This window comes from Rhinolophus sinicus, chromosome 12 (genome assembly GCF_057876585.1).
Source record: "Rhinolophus sinicus isolate RSI-liver-muscle chromosome 12, RSI-T2T, whole genome shotgun sequence".
Lineage (NCBI taxonomy): Eukaryota > Metazoa > Chordata > Mammalia > Chiroptera > Rhinolophidae > Rhinolophus > Rhinolophus sinicus.
The window spans coordinates 8,680,230-8,707,310 of record NC_142512.1 but is presented as its reverse complement, the minus strand read 5'-3'; the positions used below and the strand labels follow the sequence as shown (position 1 = coordinate 8,707,310).

Here is a 27,081-nt window from a genome sequence, read left to right as displayed (position 1 = left end):
TACTGATTCTGACCTTAGTGGTGTGAATATCTTTTAGAAACTGCAGACCTTCATCATGGAGCTAAATATACCTCCATGAAGGAGGTATCCAAGAAAAGGTGGAGCAGTTGTGCCCTGGGCCTGCCTCACACCAATGAGGTAAGCCAGCAGATAACTGATAACACATGTGAGTTACAAAATGGCTGCTGTCGGCTTTCTAACCCCCAAACCTCCCAAAGAACCTGTCTGTGACACACTTTAACCGGGGGCATACAGGAAAAGGAATTGTGGGACATGTAGTTTAACATAGCCTGATAGATCCCTTACAAAACCATCTCATTCTGAATTTCTTTAATTTTTCTCTTGTTTAAATTACTTTGGGGGGACACTATTATTAGCAAACAAATGTAATACCTAAGTGATACTGGTCCCCTATTAATGAATGTTGACTAGAACTACATAATGAACATGGCACATTGATCCAGACGCCATGTTTCTCCAAAAATAAGACCTAAGCAGAAAATAAGCCCTAACATGATTTTTCAGGATGACATCCCTGAACATAAGCCCGAAAGCATCTTTTGGAGCAAAAATTAATACAAGACCGGTCTTATTTTCGGGGAAACACAGTAGCTGCAACATAGAGACTTTTCTTGTATTGATAATATGCAAGACATCATTTTTTAAAAACTTTTTGAAAACCTGCAAGAAAAGCACATTTGGAAGGAGAAGTTAAAATGTCAAGGAATTCATAGAGAAGAGTAGAATGAAAGAATCATATTCTTCATTCCAAAAAGAATGTGAGAAGGGATATATATGATGATTGTCTACTTGGTCATGAAAGGCAAAGCTGAGGAAAATATGGGCTCATAAACAAAATTCTGAAGCATTAGTTCCAGGAGGAAAGAATAGTATCACAATGGAAAATGGTTTTTAAAATATGACTATTTTTGTGCATGGCATAAGCTTTTGCAATTTAAGCATCTATGATTTAAGCATACTACCATCTTATTTGTAGCAGTTCCTTGTAATTTCTGAAGTACTTCCATGAGCAGGTGTCAATACCACAAGTGTCAGGTGGATCCTCCAGGACTGAGTCAGGATTATGGCAGGCTATTGGAAGGGGCTGCAATATTTGTGAACAATAAAAGATGAATGAAGCAGAACTGGGCAGAGAAAGCTTTCAGACCCTGATGCAGATCCCACACATGTGAAGGAAGGTAAGGAAGCAGGATTCTCAAAGAGACTCAGATTGTGATGCAGATTTGACAAGGTTTAGGCTCATCCAGTGGGGAGCCCTGGAAGAGCCCCCACATTGGGCAGTGTCATGCAGGGTGTCATGTGGGGTCTCTGGTCCTGCTCCCCACATAAGAATGTAGGACATGGTGAGGCCAAAAAGGAACACCCATGCAGCCATAGATAGGGGAGTCACACCACCATAGTCTCGCTGGCGGCTGAGCTGGAGACACAGGAAGCAGGAGCCACATGATCCGCAACTCGCTGGCAGCTTCTCTGCCAACCAACCAACCCCATTTGCTAACTGCAATCCACACTTGCTAGCTCAGCCACCGTCCACTGCTAGCCTAGCCACAGCAGTTATATTAGTGGCCAATGGCTCTCTGGTTACAGCTGATGGCCAACTAGCCACAGCTGATAGCCATCCAATCACAGATGACGGCCATTTGCTACATGAGCCAGCGCCTTTCCACGTGAGGCCGAAAGCCTGGAAACTGCACTCCTGGCTCTGTTCCCAAAGGCAGAAATGGCCAAACCCTATTGTTTGTGTCACTCTTAGTCAATGATTGGGGTCTTTCTAAAAAGAATGGTCTCGGGGTGGCCGGTTAGCTCAGTTGGTAAGAGCGTGTTGCTAATAACACCAAGGTTGCTGGTTCGATCCCCGTATGGGACACTGTGAGCTGTGCCTTCCTTAAAAGTAAATAAATAAATAAATAAATAAATAAATAAATAAAAGAATGGTCTCCACTCACAATCTGAGTTTGATCCTGAAGGTGTTTGAGAAGGAGGCTGTCAAACTGCCCTCTTTACAGGTGAACAGCAGTTTCTTTCTCAAAGGAGATCTGAGCAGCACGTTTCTGTGAGTGCCACAAGCACACTTACTCATGGATACACCCTGTCATGCAGATTCTCTGGTCCCACTCCCCGCACAAAAGAATGCAGGATATGGTGAGGCCAAAAAGGAGCACCAACAGATCTATGGATAGGGGGTTTCATACCACTATATTCTGACTGGCGGCTTACTGGGTTGGAGATATAGGAAGCAGGAGCCAGACGATCAGTCCGCTTCTCTGCCAACCAACCCACCCCACTTACTAGCTGCAATCCGCCATCTGCTTCTCTGCTTGCCTGCCTGCCTGTCAACCAACCAACCAACCAATCTACCCCCTAGCGTAGCCATGGCCATTGTATTGGTGGCTAGTGGCTAACCAGTAACAGCTGATGGCCACCCAGCCACAGCAGATGGCATCTAATTACAGCTGATGGCCATCTAATAACCGAGCCAGCACCTTTCCACGTGAGGCCGAGAGCCTGGAAACTGCTCTCTGGGACTCTGTCCCCATACACCCTTTCAACAATATAGACCAGGGGTGTCAAAACTGCAGCCCGCGGGCCAACTGCGGTCTGCAATCCATTGTTAATTGGCCCACAGCAAATTCCAAAAATATACTTAGTTTACTTAAATAAACCAGGTGAGGCAATACGTACTTCACCTTGAGTGAGTGGCCTGGCTATTTGTGTATTTTACCGCATATGGCCCTTGGTAAAAAACGTTGAAAAAAGTTTGGACACCCCTGCGACAAACCCAAATCCTTATTAGAGCAGAGTGACAGGCCTCAGGTCAGAAGTTAATTAATTGGGAAGAGTGATTAAGAAATTAATTAACCTCTTCCAAAATATATTGCTCTTTTGATTTTGAGCTAGAAGCCTTCGCTGAGTTCCCACAGACCCCAAATCAGATTGGAATATGTATTGATATTTATCCATGTATTCCTCCAATTCACACTCAGCGACTTTTCTTCCTATTCAGCACACACCATTCAGGTGAATCATGATCTCATATTCTACCCTCATCCCACCCCTGCCTCTTAAAGCCCCAACACCTGCAACTCACACCACCTATTTCACTCTGTAGGAGAAACCACCCTGAGAAGTAGCCACTCAGGCTTAGTATCTTGCCTAACACCCTTGCTTCCCATCAAAACACACCTGCTCTGTTTTCCATGTCCTTGGAAGAAAGATGACAACTTAGGCTGAAAAGACTGATGAGAGCTGAATGATCACCTTATTTGCATCTATAGGATTTAACCCAAATAAATGGCTAGCTAACGGGGGCATTCTTAAAATTTGTTCAAGCCAATGTTGGTGAAATTTTGGAAATGTTGGTGTGTTTTTACCCTTTACACTGAAAAGGCAGCAGCTCACACTACTATAATGGCCAGTTGCAGAGTTTAATCTCAAAAGGTACTCATCTCTGATTAATGACCTCAGCAAATGGGTAATGATTATTTATCACCCTATTTAGAAATTTTAATATCATAGAGAACTTTCTCTTTCTATATTTTAAGTTTTCTACTCTAAATAAAGGAGTGTGAATGTAATAAAATAACAATCAAGTACTTGCTAGATACAAAGAATGGTGCTTGGTACTTTAAGTGTACCGTGGGTTTAATTCAGTTGTCCTATAAGTTAAATACTATAATTCCGTTTTACAGATTAGGGTCAGAAAGTTTAAGTAGCATCAACGCAGTCAACCAGCAAGTAGTAATGGTCAAGCCCGATTCAGATCAGTTTGATTGGCTTCCTAATCTTTTGCTCTATTCTGTCTCATTCCACAATTCACAATTACATATTAGAGTCAAACACCTCCAACTTGAACTTCACATCTGCTGGGATTAGTACTGTCTAATTGTTGGTATGGGAAAGTGGTTGGGATTATAAAGAAAATATGATTTATTCGAAGAGGGTTATGATGCAAATCTCTCTGCTTTTTATGTATTTGAAATTTCCCATAGTAAACAGAGGTGTACAAGAATTTTAACATTCCCTAAAGGCATTCAATAGCTACAAATGGCTCAGCACCTCACCAGAGCGTTATGAAGTTTCCCCTAACACCAACTGGACACACATACACACACACACACACACACACACACACACACACACACAGTCATACCATTAAAAATATCTTCTAGCATAAGAAATGCAGATATTAATTAGTCGTAAAGGTACAAAACAGAAGTCTAGCGATCGTAGCATTTCCAACACATATCACCATAAGCAAATGTTCCCTTTCTGTGTATGAATCACAGCATTCAGCTCCAGTCACTGTCTTACATTCCTTTTCATTTGCTCAAGTCCAGCCAAACCAAACCAGGCATCACCAGTGGAGAGAACTGCAAATGTTTGCAAACTTTGAGCAAATTAGGAGAAAGTCCTAGATTTAGAGAGACATGAATTATTGTGTGCAGATATAAATAAACATTGTTCTCCGCTCAGGTTCTGTCAACACCTCCATGCTCCACACAAACTCATCCAGAGATAAATGAGCTAGTGTTACTCATACCTGATGAGCTCCAAAAACCACCTAACGGGGCACACGCTGTACTTTGCTAAACTTGTTTGCAAAACTCAGCCCTTGGAATACAAAGCTACCACAAAGTATGCAGCCAACTCTGAAATATGTGTGTTTTCAGGCAGTGGCAAGGCCAAAACAGTCATTCTCTTTTGTTGACCCATGCTTCAGATCTTGGCAGTGGGCACTCCGGGAGTCCCACAGTTTTCTTCCCTCCACGTCACCATTTTCTAAAGTAAGACATGCTTATCGTATATTTTTTTAAATATGGACAATTAAAAAGGAGATTTAAAACTACCTTAATTCTACCAACAAGAGGTAACCACTGTTAATTTTGAACATATGATTCTAGAATTTTAATGCATATGTAAACTCTTCAAAATTAAAGTAGGAACATACTGTAGGTAACTTGCTTTACACATTCAAAACTAGCCTATAAACATTTTAGTCCTATGAACAGCCTTTACAACATATTTACAATGTCTGCACGTATGGGCATAGAGCAGTTTATTCAGTCAAGACATATCATCGGATATTTACCAAGAATTATTACTGGACATTTAGGTTGTGTTTTCAAATTTTTGCTTCTAAAACTGAACTTGGATGACTATTTTAGTTAATAATTGTTTCTACAAATCTATTATTTCCTTAGGATAAATTTTAGAAGTAGGATGTTCAGATATGAAATTTTTGAGGCTTTTAACACAAACTGTCTTCCAGAGAGTATACAAATTTATATTCCTCGTCATCCTCTACCCTAACAGTGATTATCATTCTTTTTCTATCTTGGCCAATTCAATTGGTAGAAGACTATGTCATTTTTTTGGAATTTGTATTTTTTTACTTTCAATGTGCAATATTATGCATATTGAAAAATATGTATCTTCCTCTCTGTTCATATAATTGTGTGTGCTTATTATTTATCACTAAGACTGTTCACATTTTAATAGTGGTACTCTCTTGACTGTCATATGTGATGCAATTTCTTTCCTCATTTTTGATCACCTTTTAACTTGATTGGCTGTTTGGGACACACAAAAAGTTTAAAATGTTTAGCTTATAAAAATGCGTGTATCTTTATATTTTTGGATTCTATGATTTAAACCATGCTTAGATTATCCTTCCTGGGCCTATATTTTCTTCTATTAACTCATTTAAAAGTTTTAATCCACCTGAAATAAATTTTAGAGTGTAATGTGAGAGGTACAGGCATAACATTTTTTCTCCCAAGTGATGATTCAGTGGCCCCTACACTGTTTTTAATATAAGCACTCTTTTCCATACTGATTTAACTTGCCACATTTACCTAAATATGCTAAATACTTATGTATGTATATATTTTGGTCTGTTCTTAGACTTTTCATTCTGTTCCAATGATTTTGCTATCTATTCTTGGGCAAGTATCACCAACTTATTTTAACTATTGGAGCTTTATAGTACATATTAACACCTTAGCAGAGAGACCTACCTTGTTCTGTTTTATCCTCTAACTTTTCTTGGTTATTCTTGCTCATTTATCCTTCCTGAAAAACTCTGGAATCATTTTACTTAGGTGCTGTTTCTGGGATTATGTTACAACCATAGATTACATTAGAGAGAATTCAATATTATCTCTCCTGATACAGAAATGTGGTATGTCTTTCATTTTATTTAAGTCTTCTTCTATGTTCCTGTGGCAGAGGACTACTTGTATATTTCACTGCTCACCTACAGTTCTCAGATGCCCTTGCATTGCAGCTACGTTGGAGCCATTTAATTGGTGCTAACGGATGGGCTGTGTATGTGTAATAGATATTTGTCATTTATGAATAGAGGGAATTAAGAGTCCATACGAGTCTTTCCCACTCTCTCTCCCTCTAAGGTAGTGACCATAAATGCCACATATGAAGAATGGTGGAGCCACCAGATGGAAGCAACCTGGATCTTTTAGTTATTGCTTGGAGGATGTCAGTGTTGAAGAGTCACTCAGCCTGCATCAAGCTTTCAGTGAGCAAGAAGTGAACCTTTCGTTTGTGTCAAGCTATTTAGATTTGAGGATTTGTTTGTCACCATAGTAGAATCCCTTAGTAAAGATTGAACATTTCTTATTGAGTTTAGGTCTAACTATTGGCATCTCTGTTGTTATTGTGATAGGAAATCACATTTTGATTTACCATATTATGACTTGATACCAGATAAGAGGTCCTTTTGCCTCGTAGGTGAGGAAGGGACCAGATGCCGGGAGGCACTTCACTGCTGTGCCTGAGAGCTTCTATTACTGATTATTGTTCTAGCCCGCACTTAGCTAGGGCTCCTGGGCAAAGCTCCAAGACAGTACTTCCCAACTGGAACCCACTTCCTCAGTTTTAAGCCTGCTTCGCAGCTGCCCTGCTTTACTTAGCTTGGGAACTCATTCCAAGTGTAAATGCGATTGAATGCTTCAAGCAGCCTCTGTGTCTGTACCTGATACACTAAGTCCCAGATTCTGTTTGTCCTGGCTCCCAGCACCTCTTGCTCTAAGTTTGAGGAGGGAAGTATTGGTTGAATTTTGCATACTGGCCCCTCCTCTTTCTCCATACATGAGTCTTACTCTTTATGTCATGAATCATAGATGGATGGGTTCTCTTCTCAATCTGGCCTCACTAATACTCTCATTTGCAGAAATTCTTAGAAATTATAGACAAACGGGTGCTACCTCCGGTTTCAAATGCAGACATGTTCTTCTCACAGAGAATTTGAGAGGGAGAATTAATTACATCTGCATGTGCAAACATCATTTTAAACTAGTGGTCCTTTCATGATATTTTCAGGAGAAGTTGGAAAAGACTAAATGGAAACCCAGATGTCGGTTGAGGGAACAAGTTATCTCCTTCTCTCTCCCCTCCACCATCCTCTGTATGTGGAAGGGAGGAGCATTGCAAAGATTTATTTTCCCACTGAAACTTTCCTTAGAAAATGGAAATGATTACAGTCAGTTTCAAATAATATTTTTTTCCTCAGTTGCATAAATCATGAATGTTAGGCCAGAACTCAATTTCAGTTGATGTCGCCCTTCTTTGTGTTTCTGTCAGTTCCTGATTTTCAAACACCCATTCATGGATGAGATCCTATCTATGGAAAAAGTTCTGTATTATTCTGGGGTAAAATATATTAAATATGAATATTTTCTGAAAACTAAACTATTCAACTTAAATAGCTATCAGATTATATATCCTTTTAATATTTTTGGCATTAAAATAACCTATCTTTTATGAAGCGATTATATGTACACTAGATGGTAGTTTGATTTGCTTTAAATGCCTTTACAAAGTTAAAAGTTGGCAATCCTATGTTGGTTTCTAAATTATTTTTGAAATTTTTTCTTGTCTATATAATCCCAAACCCTATGAACCACTGGAATGTATCTTCAAATAGTTTTTCAACAACTGGAATATTTTCTGAGCCCTTGCATTTCTGAGAATGCCCGCCTGTCCCACTGAAAGACAAATTGCTGGGTATAACGTTCTTAGCTCGTAACATGTTCCCCCTCAAAACCCTGTGGAGTAATTTGGCATCTAACTGTTGCAGAAGAAATGTCTGAGACCAACCCAAAGTTTTGTGCCTTTGGAAATAAATCTCTACTGAATAGTTGCAAGATTGTTTTTCACTTATTATACCTTCCCCTTCCTCAAGGCATTGTAATACAATTTCCCCAAGTGCAATCCACTGAGATGTGGTAGCTCATGGCCAGTGGGCCAGAGTCTAGCATCACCTAAGTTCCAATCTAACTCCACACTTTACTAGCCATTGTATACTTGGATAGTGTTATGGGATGAATTGCGTCCCCCCAAAGATGTGTTGACATCCTAACCCCCCTCCCAGTATCTGTGAATGTGATCTTAGTTAGGGTCTTTGTAGATGTAATGAAACTAAGATGAGGTCATTAAGGTGGGCCCCAATCCAGTATGACTCATGTCCATATACAAGGAGGGAAATTTGGACAGACACACACACAGAGAATGCCTTGTGAAGACAGAGATCGGAAGGAAGACAACCATGTGAAGACAGAAATTAAAGTTTTGCTGCCACAAGCCAGGGCGGCTACTGGAAGCTGGAAGAGACAAGAAAGGATCCTTTTCTAGAGGCTTCAGAGGAAGCATGGCACTACTCACACCTTGATTTCAGACTTCCAGCCTCCTCACTTGGGAGGCAATATACATCTGTTGTTTGAAGCCAGTTAGTTGATGGTACTTTGTTAAGGCAGATCTAGGAAACTAATACAGATTCCTCAAAGACGTTGAGCTTCAATTACTTTATCTAAAAATATGGAGAATAATGTGTTAGTTGTAAGATCATTGAGGGATTAAATGTGATTAGATAAGATCTGTCAATTCGGGCACATAGGAAAAATCTAATAAATAGAATGGGTTGCTTGTTATCATCATTGTCCCCCTCCCCCCAACCGTTACCAGCACCTTCACCTTCCTTGGGAAGCCCTTTCTCCTCAAATACTTTCGTTTTCTGTACTATTAAAGTTTATGTGATTTTTATAAAATTATGCCGTTTTTCTTAACTGTGGATTCCAGGCCCACCCCCAAAGACTTTTGATTCAGTAAGTGTTGGGTAAGCCTCTGGAATGAGTATTATAGAAGGTGTCCAGACATGAACTCTCATTAAGTTTTGAAAGTGCAATGTAATTTAAGTGATAGACCTGGTATAGGTATTCCTATCTTATAAATATGGAAATGGAGGTCAAAGGAAATTGAACCCAAGTCAGAAAATGTAAAATCAAGCAATTTTTTGAGGCCAAACTTCAATAACTTCACTAGTTTGATGAAATGTGAAACTTTAGACTAGTATGAAAAAATGCCAGATAATAAGGACTCTATAATGCATAAAATATGGGAGACAGTCCAGTATTAGGATTAAGAACACATGCTTTGGAATCAGACAGGATTAAATTCTAGCTGTAGCACTTACTTTCTACCTATGTGAACTTGGGGAAATTATTTAACCTTTTAAGGTCTCAAGCTCTTTATCTGAAAATGGGAATAGCATGCATCAGGGTTTTTATGCAAAGTGAATGAGATGTCATGATAAAGCATTTAATACACAGTAGGTGCTAAATGGTGTATTTTTGCAAACATGCACTGACATTTATTTCAAAAAAGAAATCAACGTCTTCATTTTCTACTGTTGATCGTCTTATGCAGGAAGAATGTCCATAGATGAGAACTAATAACTAATTTTAGAAAAGATGTGATATCCATGCTTTCCCACTAGCTTATTCATTATTATTGCTTTGAGAATAACTTCTCTGGGATTCTTCTTATTAACTTGCCTGTAGCAAATCTCCTTGTATCTTGGAATTCTCTATTTTTATAATATTGATGGGTCATTCACCAGAATATATAAGAACCTTTTTTTAAGAGTTCCTAGTAGCTATACAAAATGTGCATTTAAAGCTGCTCTTTATGGCTTATGATTTTCTCAACCTAGTGCCCAGTAGGATTTGCTTCCTGCTACCATTGACACATTCCGCAATATTCGTCCCTAGGTTCCAAGGTGCATAGAAGGCAGGAACAAGGGAAGAGATGGCTGTTTTCCTGATGTTGGAAAGCAAGAAATTTTGACATCATCAAAGGAGTTGGGCACAAAGCAAACAGCAAAGAAAATAGACAGGAAACTAATCTGCACAAAATGGCTTCCTTTATTTTTGTTACTTAAACCATTGTGGATTATATCACATTAGAAATAGGTACCTTGGGACAGCCAGTTAGCTCAGTTGGTTAGAGTGCAGTGTTCTTAAGGTTGCTGGTTTGATCCCTGCATGAGCCACTATAAGCTGCACCCTCCACAATTAGATTGAAACAACTACATGACTTGGAGCTGATGGGTTCTGGAAAAACACACTTAAATAAATAAAAGTTTAAAAGAAAAAAAAAGAAAATAGGCACCGTATTTAAATTTGTTTTATTTTTGTTCAACATGACTTGCTTTTCAGATATGTGGGGACAGTCCCAGAGAGCAGTTTCCAGGCTCTCGGCCTCACGTAGAAAGGTGCTGGTTCGGGTAGTAGATGGCCGTCAGCTGTGGCTAATTGACCATCAGTTGTAACCAGTTAGCCAATTAGCCACTGATATAACTGCCGTGGTTGCGTTGATTGGTTAGTCGGTTGGTTGGCAGGCAGAGAAGTGGACGGCAGGTTGCAGGTCGTGTGGCTCCAGCCTCCAGTGAGACAATAGCAGTATGACTCCCCTATCTATGGCTCCATGGGTGTTCCTTTTTGGCCTAGCCATAGCCTGCGTTCTTATGTGGGGAGCGGGACTAGAGACCCCACAGGTCGCCTCGCACAACAAATGGCGCAGCGAGCAGGGTCTCCCGCATGACAAGATATCTGACATGATTTCGGTTGTTTCTTCATGTCCTCTGTCCTCAACAAGCTTTGATGCCAGGTTGCTCAGCTCCCCTGCCTGACTTGTTGAATTTATCATTCAGGATGCAATCAACAGGAAACAAAACAGCAGCTTAAGCAAAAACAATATGCTTGTAGCAATAAATCTGCACATAGATGCCCCAGACTTGGTGCAGGGGCTCAACAATTTCACCAAGAAGCTGGGCTCTATTTTTTTCCACTGTGCCTTCCTCAGCATGTTTTTTGACCTCATGCTTATCACTTCATAATTGTGAGATGGCTGCCTCAGGTTCAGGAATTACATTCTCAGCCCTGCTTTCTGAGCACAAAAGGTTGAGAGAGCACCTCCCTTTGCATGTCCTGCTCTTTAAGCAGTAAACAAAATTATCCCCAGAAAACTTGTCAGCAGGTTTCTCCTTCTCTCTCTTGCCAGATTTGGGTAACATGGGCATCTCCAGCTATAAGAAACTCTAGGAAAGGCAAATGTGAATGGGATTACTCTGATTGACTGAAAGCAGTCATGATCCATCTCCTAGGCCTGGTTCTGTCTTCTACATCCCTAAACTGCACTTTTCACTTTTGGTATCCCAAAAGTCATGGATGGAATTGAGGTCTGGGGAGTACTGAAGGGCAACAGCAGCTGGCAGCTTACAGCTGAGGTATAATGACTGACTGGAGTGACCTTGGTCTAGGATTCTATCCTGTTGTTATCGGTCACCTTGGAAGAACTGTTAAGAGATCCTAGGAACTGATTCGAGCTATTCAGGCTCACAGGAGGCCGATTTGTAAACTTTAGCCTGTATGCTTAGAGTGGAACAACTATTCAAATAAGAACTCACAGTGGTTATCTGCTCTGGCTCCAAACCTAGCCTTCTCTTGTTTTGTGGTGCTGGAGCTGGGAGTCCCCGAACCACACTCCTGAAAGCTGTTTGACTCTGCCAATAACTGGGAAAGGGACTTCCTCTTCCTATGTGCCTCCTGCCTGCCTGCAGTTCCTGTGCACCTCACCCCACTGCTTCTTCACTCCAGTAGCCGGCAGCTGAGCCCAGTCTGCAGTTTTTCTAAAACATAAAGAACCAGCTTGGTCAGGTCTCCGTCGGAGGCCACAGCACCAGTAGCACAGTGCCCCTGTTCCTCTAAGGTTCTCGGTTATAATCATCCTCACTTCCTTTTGTTCCCCCAGCGATAGAGGTGGTAGCTTCCAGCAGTTGCTACCTCTGTGACACCTTCAAGATCTCTTTTCACACTTTCCATTACTTACCAACTTGATGTGTTAATCTTCATTTTAATTCCCTGTTCAAGCAATTAGTGTGATTTCTGTCACCTGACTGAACTTGACTCAGTAACATTCTCATGAAGAGACACAGCCAAAGGCAGGGTCCTGAAATACTCCATGCTTCCCTACACCTAAGCTGTCTATTGTAGCAGCAGATACCTTTACTAAGCCTCCAAAGAAGCTCAAGGGCAGATAAAATTCATTGTTTATTATTACATTAAGGTTCTGGACCCATACACTTATGTGGAAGCCCTAACTCTGATGAGCAGAGGTAGACCTGGTGGGAACGCATCTGACTGGCAGCCCAAGCACCCACCGTTTTCCTGGGTCCCTGTCAAAGCAGACGGCCTCTTTCAAGCAAGAAGCATACTGTGGGGACAGAACCAGGAGTGCAGTTTCCAGGCTCTCGCCCTCATGTGAAATGGTGCTCAGTCGGGTAGTAAATGGTCATCAACTGTGATTGGATGGCCATCAGCTGTGGCTAGTTGGCCGTCAGCTGTAACCAGTGAGCCACTGGCCACTAATATACCTGCCGTGGCTACGCTAGCAACAAATGGGGGCTAGCAAGAAGATGGTGTCTGAGCTAACAAGAGCGGATTGCACTTAGCATGGCAGATTGCAGTTAGCAAGTGGGGTTGGTTGGCTGGCAGAGAAGTGAACGGAAGGTTGCAGATCGTGTGGATCCTGCTTCCTGTGTCTTCAATCCCGCTGCCAGTGAGACTATAATGGTATGACTCCCCTATCTCTGGCTCTGTGGGTGTTTCTTTTTGGCCTCACCATGCCTGCTTTCTTATGTAGGAAGGGGACCAGAGACCCTGCATGACACCCTGCATGACACATACCCAGACCTGTCTTGTCCCCACCCACTCCCTAAATGATGGGAACAGGGGAAGAACCATCAATGGTGATAGGTAGGAGTGAGCAATGTATTTCAAGAGAGGAAAATCCAAAGGCCAGGAATCTCAAGAGGCTGAATCCAAAGAAAAGATATGAAGTGGCAACTCAGTATTTTAATCCCTTTGACCCTCTCTCCAAAAGCTTGACTCTTAGCAACATGCCTAGTAACATCCTGGGCTTAACCTATACATGTTAGTACTCTAAGAATGGGGATACACTCATCCTAACGAATATTAAGTAGAATCCACTCTGGAATAAAAATTATAGGTGAAAAACTAATGTAGCGAATACCAGAGCTAGAAAAATTGGATGATATTTAGGCACACTTCTATGAAGTTGAATAATTCCCATTCTTCACATCACAGATCTGTGTCTAACAAATTGGGACTCACAGTATAAACTCACGATGCTCTCATTCTTAAATTGCATAGGAAGAACATAAAAATCCTTATTCTTAAAAAAACACTTTCCTTTTTATAGATTCTTAGTTCCATAAACTTTATTAAGCTGCTTTGTTACAACACATTTTTGAAATACTACCACTCCAAATTTCCTTCTAAAATACTTAAGAACAATTAATGTTTTATTTTTGCTGCCTTTTGAAGCATACAGTCATTTAATAGTAAGAGCTGTAATTTTTTTTTTGAGCTGACTATGAGCCAGGCATATTAGTTCATTTAACTTTACTATTTATCTATATTCACATTAATGGTATATTGGTTTGAATTAAGAAGTACTACAAGTGACAGAAAACCCAAAGTAGCAGTGTGTTAAACAAGTGAGGAATTTATTTCTCTCTCATATAATTAGTCCAGGGCTAGTTCCATATCCAGTAGGTATCCAAAGATCCACCTATTTTGTTGCTCTGCTGGCTCCTGTGTGATTACATGTGACTTGGACCTCGTGATCCAAAATGTTGTTCAAATTCCAGCCATCTCATCTGAATTTCAGCGAGCAAGGAAACACCTGTTATTTACTGTTAAGGACACTTAGAAGTTAAACACATCACTTCTGCTTATATCCCACTGATCAGAAAATTAATCATAGTGTCACACCAAGCTGCAAGGGATGCTGTGTAATCTTTATTCTGGACTTTGAAAGAATTAGCATCTACTCAGATGTCATACAGTATAAAATTCAGTATACAGTATACAGGTAGAAAGACTCTCTAAGGATAAATTTTTTTAATTTTGCTTTCAAATTTTGAAGCAAATACACTACAGGACAAAGTGAGATTCAAGAACAGCTTAGTTTTTAACTGAGTGCTGAAACATTAAGGAAAAAAAGAGCCATTATCTAGGTAAAGTTTGACAATAATTTTAAGAGACAAGACACAAAGCTTTATATTGATTATTTAGAATGTTTAAAAATACATAAGTAAGTGATAACTGTAGTTAATGATCACATTAATATAGGATTGAATGATACAACTCAACTTTGTAATTATGGGGTAAAGTTACGTGATTAAAAATGTTTTTAATTCTTTATCTCCATAAGCAATACTGCACAAAATAATTAAAAACATAATCTGCAGAATATATTTCACTCAAAATGTAAAAATCCAAAAATCCAAAGTTAAATAAATATGTGTAATTGTAGGACCCTCCCTACTTCATTTTGTTAGTGAAGATGATACAAGGAGAGAGAGGAACAAAAAAGACAAAGAAGTGCTGGCCTGGATATCTGGAAACAAAGTTCTATCACTTACAGCAAATTACTTAACCTCTCTGGACCTGTTTCCAAATGCTTATGAAATGAGAAGGTTGAGCCATGTTATCTGAGGCCTACCTCTATAAGCCCTGTTACTCTACATTGACTAAAGGGCAGAGCTTATATATGGCGTTTTCTAAGGAAACTTGTCTAGGGAAAGTAAGTCTAATGAAGCAAGATAATTTGAAACCAGGAAATCTTATTCATCTTGGCATAAGTAAAAATCGTCAATTCGAACATACTCCAATCTCCAAAAGTGTGTGTGTGTGTGTGTGTGTGTGTGTGTGTGTGTGTTTGTAAGGGAAGCAAGCTTTCCCAAGCTTTCATAGTATTTGGAACAGCAATATGTCTAGGTCCACAGTAATGGACTGTGACTGGCCAAGCTAATCACTGCAATCACTTCTGTTTTCTCAGCCTCCCTTTCAGCTATGGGTGACTAAATCAATGTACATGATTATGAAACCCTCTGTTTGAAGAAGTATCTCCAAGGATTGTTTTTCAGAAGAGGATGCTTTGCTACTATTGCCCTAAGCTAACTTAATTATAAATATTAGATGAATGTACTTCCTGACCAATCAAGCCAGAATGTATTAATCTTTTAGGCATTTCTCCCACAAAACATTTACTCTGGTTCCTGAATAAATAATAACCTAAACATTCATTTGTGTACTTGATCATACCTTCACCCTATAATTGGAAAGATTTTAAAACGAAGGGAAAATCTGTTGGCCAAGGAGGAACATTTCCATTAAACCCTGTGTCTATCATAAGCCTAGAAAACTTGGGAATTCATATTTTCTGAGTATATGAAATAAAACATTCATGTTAATCAACCTTTTAGACATAGCTGCATTGTCAAGTAGAAAAAATAAATAGCTAGAGTCCAGTAATTTTCAGTTCTGTGTACCCAAATCACTTGTGGTGCTTTAAAAATAAAAGTACAGGTCCCTTCCATCTATTCCACACCCTTTTGATTTAACAGGTCTGGCAGTGGCTCAGGCATCTGTAAGTTTTAAAGCCCTACAGGTGACTGTGACGGCAGCCAAGGCTGAAATACTGTGCTTTATAAATCACAGACACTGTGACCCTTCAAGACGCTTAGGTGAATAAGCCTGTATGGCACGGTAGCAATAACACTGTAACAGGTATCAGGGGTTCTGGTCTTGGTTCTGGAACTCAGCGGCTAGGTGACTTTGGACAGATCACTTACCAACACTCTTTGAGCCTTAACGTGTTATTCATAACATTTGCTGTGGTTATAAACATCACGTGTACAAAAGCAGATGGAAAATTATAAGGAGTTTCAAAACTCTTAACATAGTATTTAAAGCTGTTTTTCTCTTCATAGAGTATCCTTTCTTTTACTTGTATGCAGGAAAAATCTACTGTTCCTTCAACTGAGGACCAAGTTTAAATCTGAGGCCTTGCCTGAGCCAACTACACAGGATTGTTATCTCATCTGTGTTTCTGCAGCACTTTCTACATTACCCCTCCCCACTGACTCCGTTCATTGATAACCCCGCGACCCTCACTGGTATAGTGTAAGATCCTACAGACTCAGGGGTATCTTATTCTTTTCAGTATCCCCCGTGCCCAGCAATGTTAGCTGAGGTGAACAAAAATGGCTATCACCTTATGGTTGATGACAGAAATTGCCCTTATCGATCGCAGTTACCTATTTCAAAAGCTGAATCTTTTTTCTTCCGTATACTTTACTTGTGGAACTCCAAAATGAAAAAAACAATGAGGGGAGATCTGCCCTAGTAATTAATATTACAACACCAGTGATAATTTATTAGTACCTATATGGGGTAGGCACCGAGCTACCCACTAGAGAGACATTATTTAACTCTCTCAACCATCTTATAAAATATATACTATTATTATTCCTGTTGCACAGCTAGATAACTGAGGTTCAGAGGACTTGTGTAATTTGCTCAAGCAGGTCGCAGGCCAGAAGTTGGGGCCCAGATTCGAACACCGATCTCATTCCAGAGCCTTAAATCTCAACCACTATACGCACCTTCTTCACCTTGAGATACTCTGAAGCTTCCCTTGCCTGGTGTGAATCAGGGACACGCAACGCGAGTTCATTGGTCCTCCCATGTGACAGCGAATATAGTAAAGCTGTAGCTGTAACTGATCAGACCGGCGCGTGCTGGCATCGTCCCAAGAACCATTTCCTCTTGGCGATTCGGGCACCAAGAAGTATCCCAAACGTAACTTTAAATTGCCCGCGAGCAGTCCGCATCCAGGCCCTGCCCATCATAAGAGGTCACTCGGATGCGGCCAGAGAACGCCCGGCAACCTCTGAGAGCCGCAGGCGAGGGCCCGCAGTTCGCGCGCGGCCTTTTCTTCCGGAAGACGTAGCGACACGGTGCTCTCACGTTTTCCGAAAGTACCTCGAGCTTCTGACCTTCAACCCAGCATTTCCACTCGCCTCGCTTTCAGAGCACCTCCAACCACAGCCCTTCCCTTCCGCGAACCTCCCGCCGGAAGTGACGGACCGGAAGCGTCGCTCCTCCCACGGGGGGCGGGGAAGGAAGATGGCGGCGCCCTGCAGCCGGTGAGGAGAGAGGACACGGGGATCCCGAGGAGCGGCCAGACTCGGACGTTATGGCAGCATCCCCGCACACTCTCTCCTCACGCCTCCTGACAGGTACTGCACCCGCTGTCGTGCTCGACTCTGGGAAAGTTCTCTTCTTTTGCCACGTGCGACACCGTGCTTCCGGCTGCCTGCAACCTTGGGAACCCTTGGCGAGGTCGGCTGGGCACCGGTGGCGGCATGTGACCCTTGGAGTAGCCTGAAGTGATGGGAGCATGGAACTAGGGTCTAGTCTTGCACTGTGGCTCTGGCGGTCCACACCGCCTCCATCCCGCTCCCCTGGAGGGGCTGTGACTGGTGTTTCTTTCGGTTTTCATAGAGTAGAGGCTGGAGGAGAGAGGACAGCGTAGAACCTTAGAGCTCCACGAGCCTTTTGGCTTATCAGAGCCTCGGTCTGTAATTTATTTATATACTGGTTTATCATGTGTCTTTCCCAACTAGAATAGAAGCCTTGTGAAGTCAGTGACAGTTTTTCTCTGGTTCACCTCTGTGTCCCCAGTGCCCAGAATAGTACCTGGTGTACATTGTTGACTCTCAACAATTATTTGTGAATGAATGAAATTTGTCCTGAGGGAGATATTAAAGAGAAGATTGGGAATAATTTTGTCCCCAGTAGTTTAGGATGATAACTAATGGCTGTGAGGAATATACTGCCGCTGGTCCATATTGGAAATGCATAGAAGCCAGGGACTCCTTTTTGATCAAATCCCAGAAACTTTTCTCAGGCCCATGTATCACAAGCTCTCTGTAGCATCCGTCAGTATTGATCACTGACTCTGAAATTCCTTTCTTCATTTTTCTCGTGGCATTGTTAGTTTATGGGTCTTTTCTGGTCTGTGAGCTGAGGGCAAATCTTTTGACTTTTCTGGAATTGAGTTTACTCATCTGTAAAATGAGACAATTGAAGTAGATGACTTCCAAAGTCCCTTCTGTTTTAAAAAGTGGGGAAGAGGGTGGGAAGTGGGAGTAAAAATGAAACAAGATTGGTAATTGTTGAAGCTGAGGGAAAAGTAATTGCGCTCATTGTATTCTTCTGCTTTTGTATATGACTGAAATTTTCCGTAATGAAAAGATCTTTTTAAAAGTGATTCTTTTTGAATTACTTCTATCATCCCTGACTGTGAGTATTCTTTCAGCCTTTTTTCGTGCTTGAATTAACACCTCTGTAGGAGGTTTTTCCAACGTGTGTACCTTAGGCTAGCTGCTTTTCTGCCTTTCGGTTCTGTATTTTCAGCTTTCTATAGGACAATTCCACTTGGCTGCTCAGAATTCCCCAGTTCCAGTAGGTGAGCTGTATATGGTCCCCATTGTTTGTTACTGGATCAGACTTTTCAGTGCTGATAAGAAGGAATTAATAGTTTAGTGTCTTGAAGCTATGAACATAATCGCCAAAAAACTGCTAGTAAGTCGTCTGTAGTACTTGCTCTAATCCACTTGGAAGGTCCACTGCAAGAGCTTGATGTGAAAGCAGCATGTTTGGAAGGGGTGGCAGAGAGGTAATCTGGGAAGAGTCCCATTAGAGACCATTAGATATCTAATGGTCATGTCGAAAATTGCTTCTAAACATTCAAAGTATTTTATAGCCCTTAAAAAAAATCAGGACCTTTCAGTTATTTGTCTGCTCAGTTCATTTTTAAAGCCCTATAATCACGACTCATTGTTGATGGTGAATTGTAGATATGGTCTCATGTTTCCAGATTTTTAATGTATCTATTGTAAATCCTCTGTATCTTCAAACCTCAATTTGTTTACATAGGGCTAAATGTCTTTGATTTCTAGGCACCAATTCATAGAAATGTGACACGTTTTGACTAAATGAAGTGTTTTCATCATTTAAAAGTGCTGTTTCCTAGCTTTTATTTTTTCTTACTACCATTCTGTAAAATCTCAGTTTGACCCACTTAGTCATGAGAGATATTTTTCAAGGTGATTTTTTTCCCTCCCAGCAACATGCGTTTCTCACTGGACCTGAAGAACTTCAAACAGGTTTTGAAATTAAGGGCCAGAACAGTAAAATCTTGATGTCTTCTGAATAATCGTTTAATATTGAAATCCTGTTATCTGAAACAACGATGTTAAGTCCAGAAAGGGAAAATATACACAGTCAAAAATATAAATAAAACCAGAATATCTGAGGATTGATTTCAAGAAATTTCAAAAAACACTGCTATTCCTTTATGTATGCATATTAACTGAGGTTTGAGAATCTGATTTCAGTGAAGAAGTGATTTATCTCCAGTCTAAGATAATTGCCATGTATTACAAGGTGCAGTGATTGTTCCTCCCATCGTCCAAGTAAGCTATGGGGGTGATCCAGTCATCAAACATTATTTCATTACTATGTGGAAAGCGCTCTGCTGGCTGTTGTAGCAAAAGTGAGTAAGTCCAGGCCACCAAAGAACTAAAAAAATATGGTGGAAACAATTTGCATTAAGAAGTGCCGTGAAAAAGTGTATAAAAAAAAGTGTATAAAGTGATAGAGTAGTTGAAAGAGACTTTGAAAATTTGACAGGTGAGGCAAGACACTGCAAGCAAGTGAACAACATAAAGATGAACAAACTGTGACGTGTGTGGTGTATTTAGTGGGGAGTGATAGGACAGCATTGCCGTAGTGAGTCATAAGTACATGGTTGGGCGACTCTGGGCTTCAGGAAGAAAACCATTGGCTTTATGGAACTTGAATTGGAGAACAAAGGAAATTACTGAAGTTGGGTTGGCTGGCATGAACCCTATAACTGTTACCGTGGTCCAAACAGTTGAACCCTACAGCTGTTGCTGTAGTCCAAATAGAAGATAGTAAGGGTCTGGATCAGTAGAAATGGAAAGAAGTGAATGGATTTTACCTGTATTTCAGAGTTGACTTGATGGTTATTAAATGATGAAGGAAGAATTCAAGATACTCTGGAGGTCTGGTTTTATCTCCACTAAAGAACTGAATAGAGATATGGGCGAGAATAGTGTTCTTAAAGACATATTTCCACATATCCACATGGAGATACTAAGAGAGCAGTTGGAAATAGGCATACGTAGTAACTCTAGAAATGGGTTGAAGATAAAAAATTACTCTATAATTGCTTTTGCTCAGGGACACTATGTAGTGTTCTGAACAGTGGGAACACAACTGCCTGAAAGTGGCAGACACAGCAAGAAGAGACACCATTAGGAAAGTGACAAATGATGGGTGGAAGGTGGCAGAGAACCAGGAGCTTTTAGTGTCATGGAAGCCATGGGAGGGGAGACTCTTAAAAAGAAAGGGAGAATCTGTACCATTATACTTTGAAGGCTTGACTAGGGTGAGGTTTTACACAGAAGCATTGGATTTGTTGATATTTGAGAGAAGATTTGGAATAATGATTAAAAGCCAAATTCCTATACAACAAAAATAGCTTCTTCCTAACTAGATTGATAGTCATACTTTGTTGAGAACTATTTCTTCACCCTTTTAGCTTATTTGCCTGACAGCCAAAATATTAATCTGAAATATATCTTCCAGTTTAGTTACTTATTGAGAAAAATTATGCTTCTCATTTTATACTGTTTTAAAAGTAACTGAACTGATTGCTTTATATTTTCTTCTTAAAAATATCTTTAGTGTGGACATTTAAGCATTTAATATAATAAAAGCATAATGATCCTGAAATGAAAAATTTGCCTAGCCCTGTTAAAGAATTAAACTGACTTAAACTGTAACTAGGGCTAATAAATTGCGTTTATTCCCAAATCTGGATTAAATTATTTCAAAGTTCTGACCCATCACACGTGCAGTGCTTACCGCAGTACGGTGCTGGCTTTGCCTCTGGAGAAGTACACTCATCATTTGACGAGAAGCATTAATCATTTTAACATTTTTTTTTCCTTCTCTTATAGGCTGTGTCTGGTATCTAGAAAGAAGAGCTATGCGGGACTCCCCTCACAAATTTATGCATCTTTTTAGGAACGTCAATAAGCAGTGGATTACGTTTCAGCACTTTACGTTCCTCAAACGTATGGTATGTTCAGAAGAGCATCCTTACTCTGCTGCTATCTGTCTTTACTTTCTCTGTATGAGGGAATTTCATAAATTCCTGTTACAAGAAGAGTTGTAAGAAGTACTGTTCGGAAAGGACTTTTATTTAGTGTCCTCTTAAGTTTATTCAAAACTTTAATCCCTTGTTTTGATTATTCTTAACTAAAACCAGAATAATTCTTGTGTTTGAGCTTAAAAGTATGATCTTGAATTTACTGATTAAGTTTGGAGAAAGATTGAAAACTTCTGGCATATTTCAATGACACTAAAATTAGGAAAAGCTGAACTTTATAATACATCTTTTTAAATTCTTCAAAGTTCTGTGAATACATCAGTAATACAGAAATAATTGCTTTAACAATGTGACCCTCCTGTTTTCTTACGTTACAGTGCATTTAAAAGTCTTTTAAACACATGCACGTCTGAGAAGATTCAAATGAGCTGAGTGTTTGTAATTTGCTAGGCATTTTGTAGTGGGCGTTGATAAGTGAAGTCCTCTTCTAGGTCTGTACAATATTGGCTCCGTGATATTGTGGGCAACATGGTCACTTACCTCTAACAATGAGATCATTTGCCTTTTTCTCAAATAGAAAAGTATTACAGAATGGAGAAATGATAGGTAAAAACTCAGATAATTATAGTGTAAGCATGAAATAATAGCAAATTCATAACCGAACGTCCTATTTGACATTTCTTTCATCTTTTTTTTAACAAAACGCCCACTTTAACTTAAAACTTATAATCTTAATAAAACTTACTCTGATGAGAGAGTTAAATTTTCAGTGACGTTCAAACTTTTAAAGTTGGGATTCAAGGATCATGGATCTGTAGAAGACAAACTCAAATATGTATAATGCCTTTGTTATGTAAACAGAACTCTGGATTCATTCATGAGTTTGTAATTTCTTTCTAAGACTAGTATGTGTAATAGAAAAGATACTTACACATAGCTAGTTATCAGGATAGGTGGCTCCAAGTCCTAGGGCCACCTATAACTAATTGGCTGTGGACTCTTGGTTCTGTCAGTTTATTTCTGAGCCCTGATTTCCTCATCTGTAAATTAAAGAGATATTAATAATGATCCACCTTTTGTAACAACTGTTGAAAAGCTTAAATGAGATAATACATATTGTATAAACTATAATAATACACATTTATAAAATTATAAAGTGCCCCACAAATGCTAGTGGCAATTACTTTTTGCTAGTAAGTGATAGAGATTGTCTCTAAAACCCACATTCTTTTCTTATCCACACTGCTGTAATGTCACTTAGCCCTGGATCATGCACAATCTCTGAGCCCCTCTCTGCACTGTTTGCCTAGGAACATTGAAAGTCAACAGGTTGATTTGGGCTCTTAATTATAGAAAACATTTTCATTGTATTTGAATGTTAAACCACCAGTTTCTGGTACTGTGTTAAGGGAAGTTCTGGAGGAGATGAATAAGAAATAAATTTATCTTTCTTTTAAGGAAATGAAATTCCTAGGATTTTCTAAACCATAGAATTTGGTTTAGAAAAACGATTGCTGAGGCATTAATTATATTCTCCATATCTCTTAGTCTAGTGATTTCCATGTAACGAGCTCTCTAATATTAGTTAATTTACCATATATTTATAAAGGTAAACCTTCAAATACTGTAAAAGTCAGGCTGATGGAAGGTGTAATTAAACTATTTAAGAGCATTTTGGGCTTTGTATAGTAACATGTACTTTTTAAATTTAGTACGTCACTCAGCTGAACAGAAGCCTCAACCAGCAAGTAAAACCGAAGCCAGAACCAGTGGCATCTCCTTTCCTTGAGAAAACATCTTCGGGTCAAGCCAAAGCAGAAATATATGAGATGAAACCTTTTTCACCCTCCAGCCTATCTTTGTCCGGAAAGCCAAATGAAGAAGAAGTGATAGAACTAGAATCTGCCTCAATAATTGAAGCCTCAGTAGATGTGGGCAAAGAGATAAAAGATGAAAAGCAGTGGAAAGAGATGAAGCTGCGTGCGGACGATTTGCCAGGAATTTTGGCGCGACTGTCCAAAATCAAACTCACAGGTACTTTGTTTGTCTGGTGTAGTTAGATCATTACTTGAAACTTTATTTTTAGTTAAACGAAAAGCTAATTTTATTTTCTGACCCAAAAAGAATGTTTTGAAACTTCAGATTCTCTCTTGGTATTTTCTTTCTCTTCAGTTTAATTGGGATCCGAAATCAAATTTTCTGGATTCTATTTACTCGGAATTGTAAATAGTATTGTACTAAATGCATTATACTGAAAATACTCTCTTTTATTTTCAATGAAAGTAGAATACTTACCTTGCTTCTTTCCTTGTCTTGTGTGTTTTTACACCTAGTGCCCTGGAAAGATGCAGTAGGGTGATGAGTTCTGTCTGCATTCTGACAGCAGGACAGACTTGACTGCTGTGTTTGGTATGCAGTCACCACGGTGGCCACTGGGCCTCCCAGCTCACTGCCGTGTTTTGCTGCTTGTAGGGCCTCTGGGATTGTCCCAGGTGTGGAGGGATTTTGAGTGCTTCTCTGAAAGGAGGTTTAGAACCAGATATTTTGTCTACTTGTAGCAAACGGCACCAAAGTTTATTGCATGCATTTGGGTACCAACCCATAATTATGTCCTTTGGTTGTTACAACCACCCTGTGAGTCAGGCAAAGCTTTGTTATTATCATCCCATCTCATGGCTAAACTTAGAAATAGCTTATTCTGGCCTAACCCTGTTTAGAATATATGTTCTGGATCATCCTGCAGATTGAAGACCTCGCCTCTCTTTTCTTAGATGAGAATAAGAAGAAATGGGTACCTGGTACTCTTTGAGGACATAAAGTGGTAAATAATGTTACTGAGTCAAAATCAGGAAGTAAACAGATGAGAACAGAGAGCCTTTTGAGAGTAGAGAAGATCAGAGAAAGTGGTTTTTGTTTATTTGTTTGTTGGTTTTTCAAGAGTTGAGCCTGAAATCCAGAGTAAAGGGAGGTAAACCAGACCACTTCTTTCCTCAGTGACCAAGCTCACTTAAAAAAACCTTATTTGGGGGATGACACCCAGACATAGGGAGTTTGACAAAGAATCATAGTAAAACTTTCATAGTGCAACTCTGAAACAGTGAGAGGAATTTCAGGTGGCATCCGTGAAATTATGGCTTAGTGCTTCCTGATAGGTGAGCAAAGAATCATCACATTTCTGAAGTTATCTTTTGTCATTTACACAGCTGGTTTGTGTATCGTGTTGTTAACATGTTAAGAATGACTATTAATAAGGTGTGATTTTAGGATGTCATTCAAAAAACGAGGCCTCTCAGTATGTAGGCATCAGAAATGAGGTCTGTTATCAGCAGAATCTTCTTTCCTCGTGTGCACCATCATTTAACGCGTGCACTCTCCTAGCTCCTGCTCACTCTGCAGATTGGTTCTCCTCTCTTATTGTCCCATTTCTGTCAGTAATACCAGCATTCTTCACTCCCCCCAGATGAGAAATCTCAGAATCATTGTTTCTTCTTTTATCTAACATCCAGGTGTTACCAATGGAATCTTTTATAATGCCGGTGTGATCTCTCATCCCCATTTCTGAAGCTACCATCCTAGTTTAGGTCCAAAACATGAGGTCTTTGGTTATTGCAGCAGCTCCTAACTGTTCTTTCTGCCATCATTCTCCTCCCACTGCAGTGTATGTTGCCCAGGGCCGCCAGACTCACTTTCCCAAAACACTGCTTCCATCTATTCCTAAGCTACTCAGGAGTCTACAGTTCCTCTGTACTGCCTCAACTCTGCCTGATTTTCAAGGAACATGGTCATCGGAAATGATTAGACTCTTCCCCGGAAACGTGCTTTTCCCCGTCCCTATCCCCTTCCACCCCTCCATAGTCATTCTTCCCTGGGAGACCAGGCTGCCTCTCATATCCAGTCAGGTCCTTTCACGGCTTCTGCATGAAACCTCTTCTTGCCTCCTCTTGGTCCACGTCTCCCTTCTCGAAACTCAGAATGTGGCTTTGACGTCAAGCAGACTTGAGTTCAGATCCTGGCTTTGACATTTACTAGCCAGTGAGACTTTGGGCAGTTCCTGGACCTTGTTGAGACAATGTCCTCATCCATAAAGTAGAAATAATAATAAGTCATTTAATAATTCAATCACATAATGCATTTAAAGTACCCAGCAGTGTGCCTGGCACGTGGGAGACCTTCAAAGGTGTTTGCAAGTAATTACAGGTGAACACTTGATCGTCTATTTAATGTACAGTGTACTTTCCTAAGATTTTGAGGGCAGAAATCATGCCATATACTTGTTGAGTACTTCTGGCTATCCAGGTACAGTGCTGCTTCCTTGGTAGGGGGAATTGAGAGGGGATTGACAGACTGACGTCCTCCAGAGCAGGGCAGCCACAGGGAAGAGGGGATATGGAGACCTGTCACTTGGGGAGTGAGATTGTTTTGCTTGGAAAAGGGAAGGGAGGAGGGAGAAAGGTGGTGAGGGAAAGGAGCAGGAAGACATGGCAGCCACCTTCAAACACCTGTAGCTCCGTTGATTTAAAGGAACAGTGCTGCTAATTTATAGTCCAGAGGGCAGAGCAGAGATTGCATGTGCAAACGAGGGGGCAGATTCTTTCCCTATGGAGGAGAGTTTTTAGGGGGACTATTTAGATGTGAAATGGGCTGCCTCGTAAGGCAGTGGTCCTTGTCATTGGAGTTACCCAGGTAGAAACATAATCCTTGAGGGAAGTGGAAGAAGGGATTCCTGCATTGTGTAGTGGGTGGAACTGTAATAGATGGTGACGATTAAGTCCCCTTTTAATACTAAGAGACTGCCAGCCTTCATTAATTATTGGGTGTTTACCACATACCCCTTTGTGCTAGATGCTGGCAATACAGAAATAACTCGCACATCATTTCTGTCCTCAAGAATTTGATAGTCTAATGGGGAGATTTTGTACACACACACACATATACAAATAAAACTGGTCAGATACATCTGCATTTCAAACCCAAAACACTTTCTTAACACTCATGTGATCCTGAGCAATTGCTTAACCTTCCAGTGCCTTAGTTTCTTTTCCTGTAAAACAGAGACAGCAGTACTTACTTCATAGCTTCATTGTGAGGGTTGAATGAGATAATGCGCATAAGACACCTGTGTGCCCATCACCTAGTAGTCATTTAATTAGCTGTTATTAGTAGGACTATTGCTGTATCCACCAGTAGGTATTATAAGAGATGTGTGCAGAAGGCAGAGTGGGGACCCAGAGAGGAAGTATTGTTTCTGCCTGTGGAGGACGGTGAAGTGAAGGGGTATTTACCAGGCAGCAAAGGCCAGGATTGTATGCCAAGGCACACCAGCTGGTGTATTCAGAATACGGCCGTGTGCCTCAGTAATTAATGCCGGATGCCTTCAGTGTTACGCAGGAGAGACACTTGGTGGAGGTGGAGGTCAGGCAGGACCATTTTGTCATGTTGGCGTGTACGCATATTTCATGCTGAAGAATTTAGCTGTTACACCCCAGCAGCAGAAAGTCCTGGAAGGTTCTTTGTCTTATTTATCTTTCAAGTTGCTTTTAAATGCTACTAAATTCATGTAAACTTACTGTAAGAAAAAGAAATCCAAATAATACAGAAGCATATATCTTAAACTGACAAAGGATCCTTTCC

At 40.3% G+C, this 27,081-nt stretch overlaps 1 protein-coding gene and 1 long non-coding RNA gene across 2 annotated transcripts in view; one reads left to right on the top strand and one right to left on the bottom strand.

Annotated features, from left to right (window-relative positions):
• Positions 1 to 13,882: 13,882 nt before the first annotated feature.
• LOC109435006 (uncharacterized) lies at positions 13,883 to 17,182 on the bottom strand. The gene is made up of 2 exons (XR_002135918.3): positions 16,850 to 17,182; positions 13,883 to 14,056 (listed from the first exon to the last, which is right to left on the bottom strand). It is a non-coding gene; the product is annotated as an uncharacterized LOC109435006 (long non-coding RNA).
• A 131-nt stretch (positions 17,183 to 17,313) lies between these two features.
• Positions 17,314 to 27,081, top strand: part of COX10 (cytochrome c oxidase assembly factor heme A:farnesyltransferase COX10) — a 124,549-nt gene continuing 114,781 nt past the window's right edge. Inside the window, exons 1-3 of the mRNA XM_019712524.3 lie at positions 17,314 to 17,485; positions 21,299 to 21,420; positions 23,163 to 23,484. Of these exons, the coding sequence (XP_019568083.2) occupies positions 17,443 to 17,485; positions 21,299 to 21,420; positions 23,163 to 23,484 (487 nt within the window). The 5' untranslated portion in view covers positions 17,314 to 17,442. The remainder of the gene's footprint in view (positions 17,486 to 21,298; positions 21,421 to 23,162; positions 23,485 to 27,081) is intronic.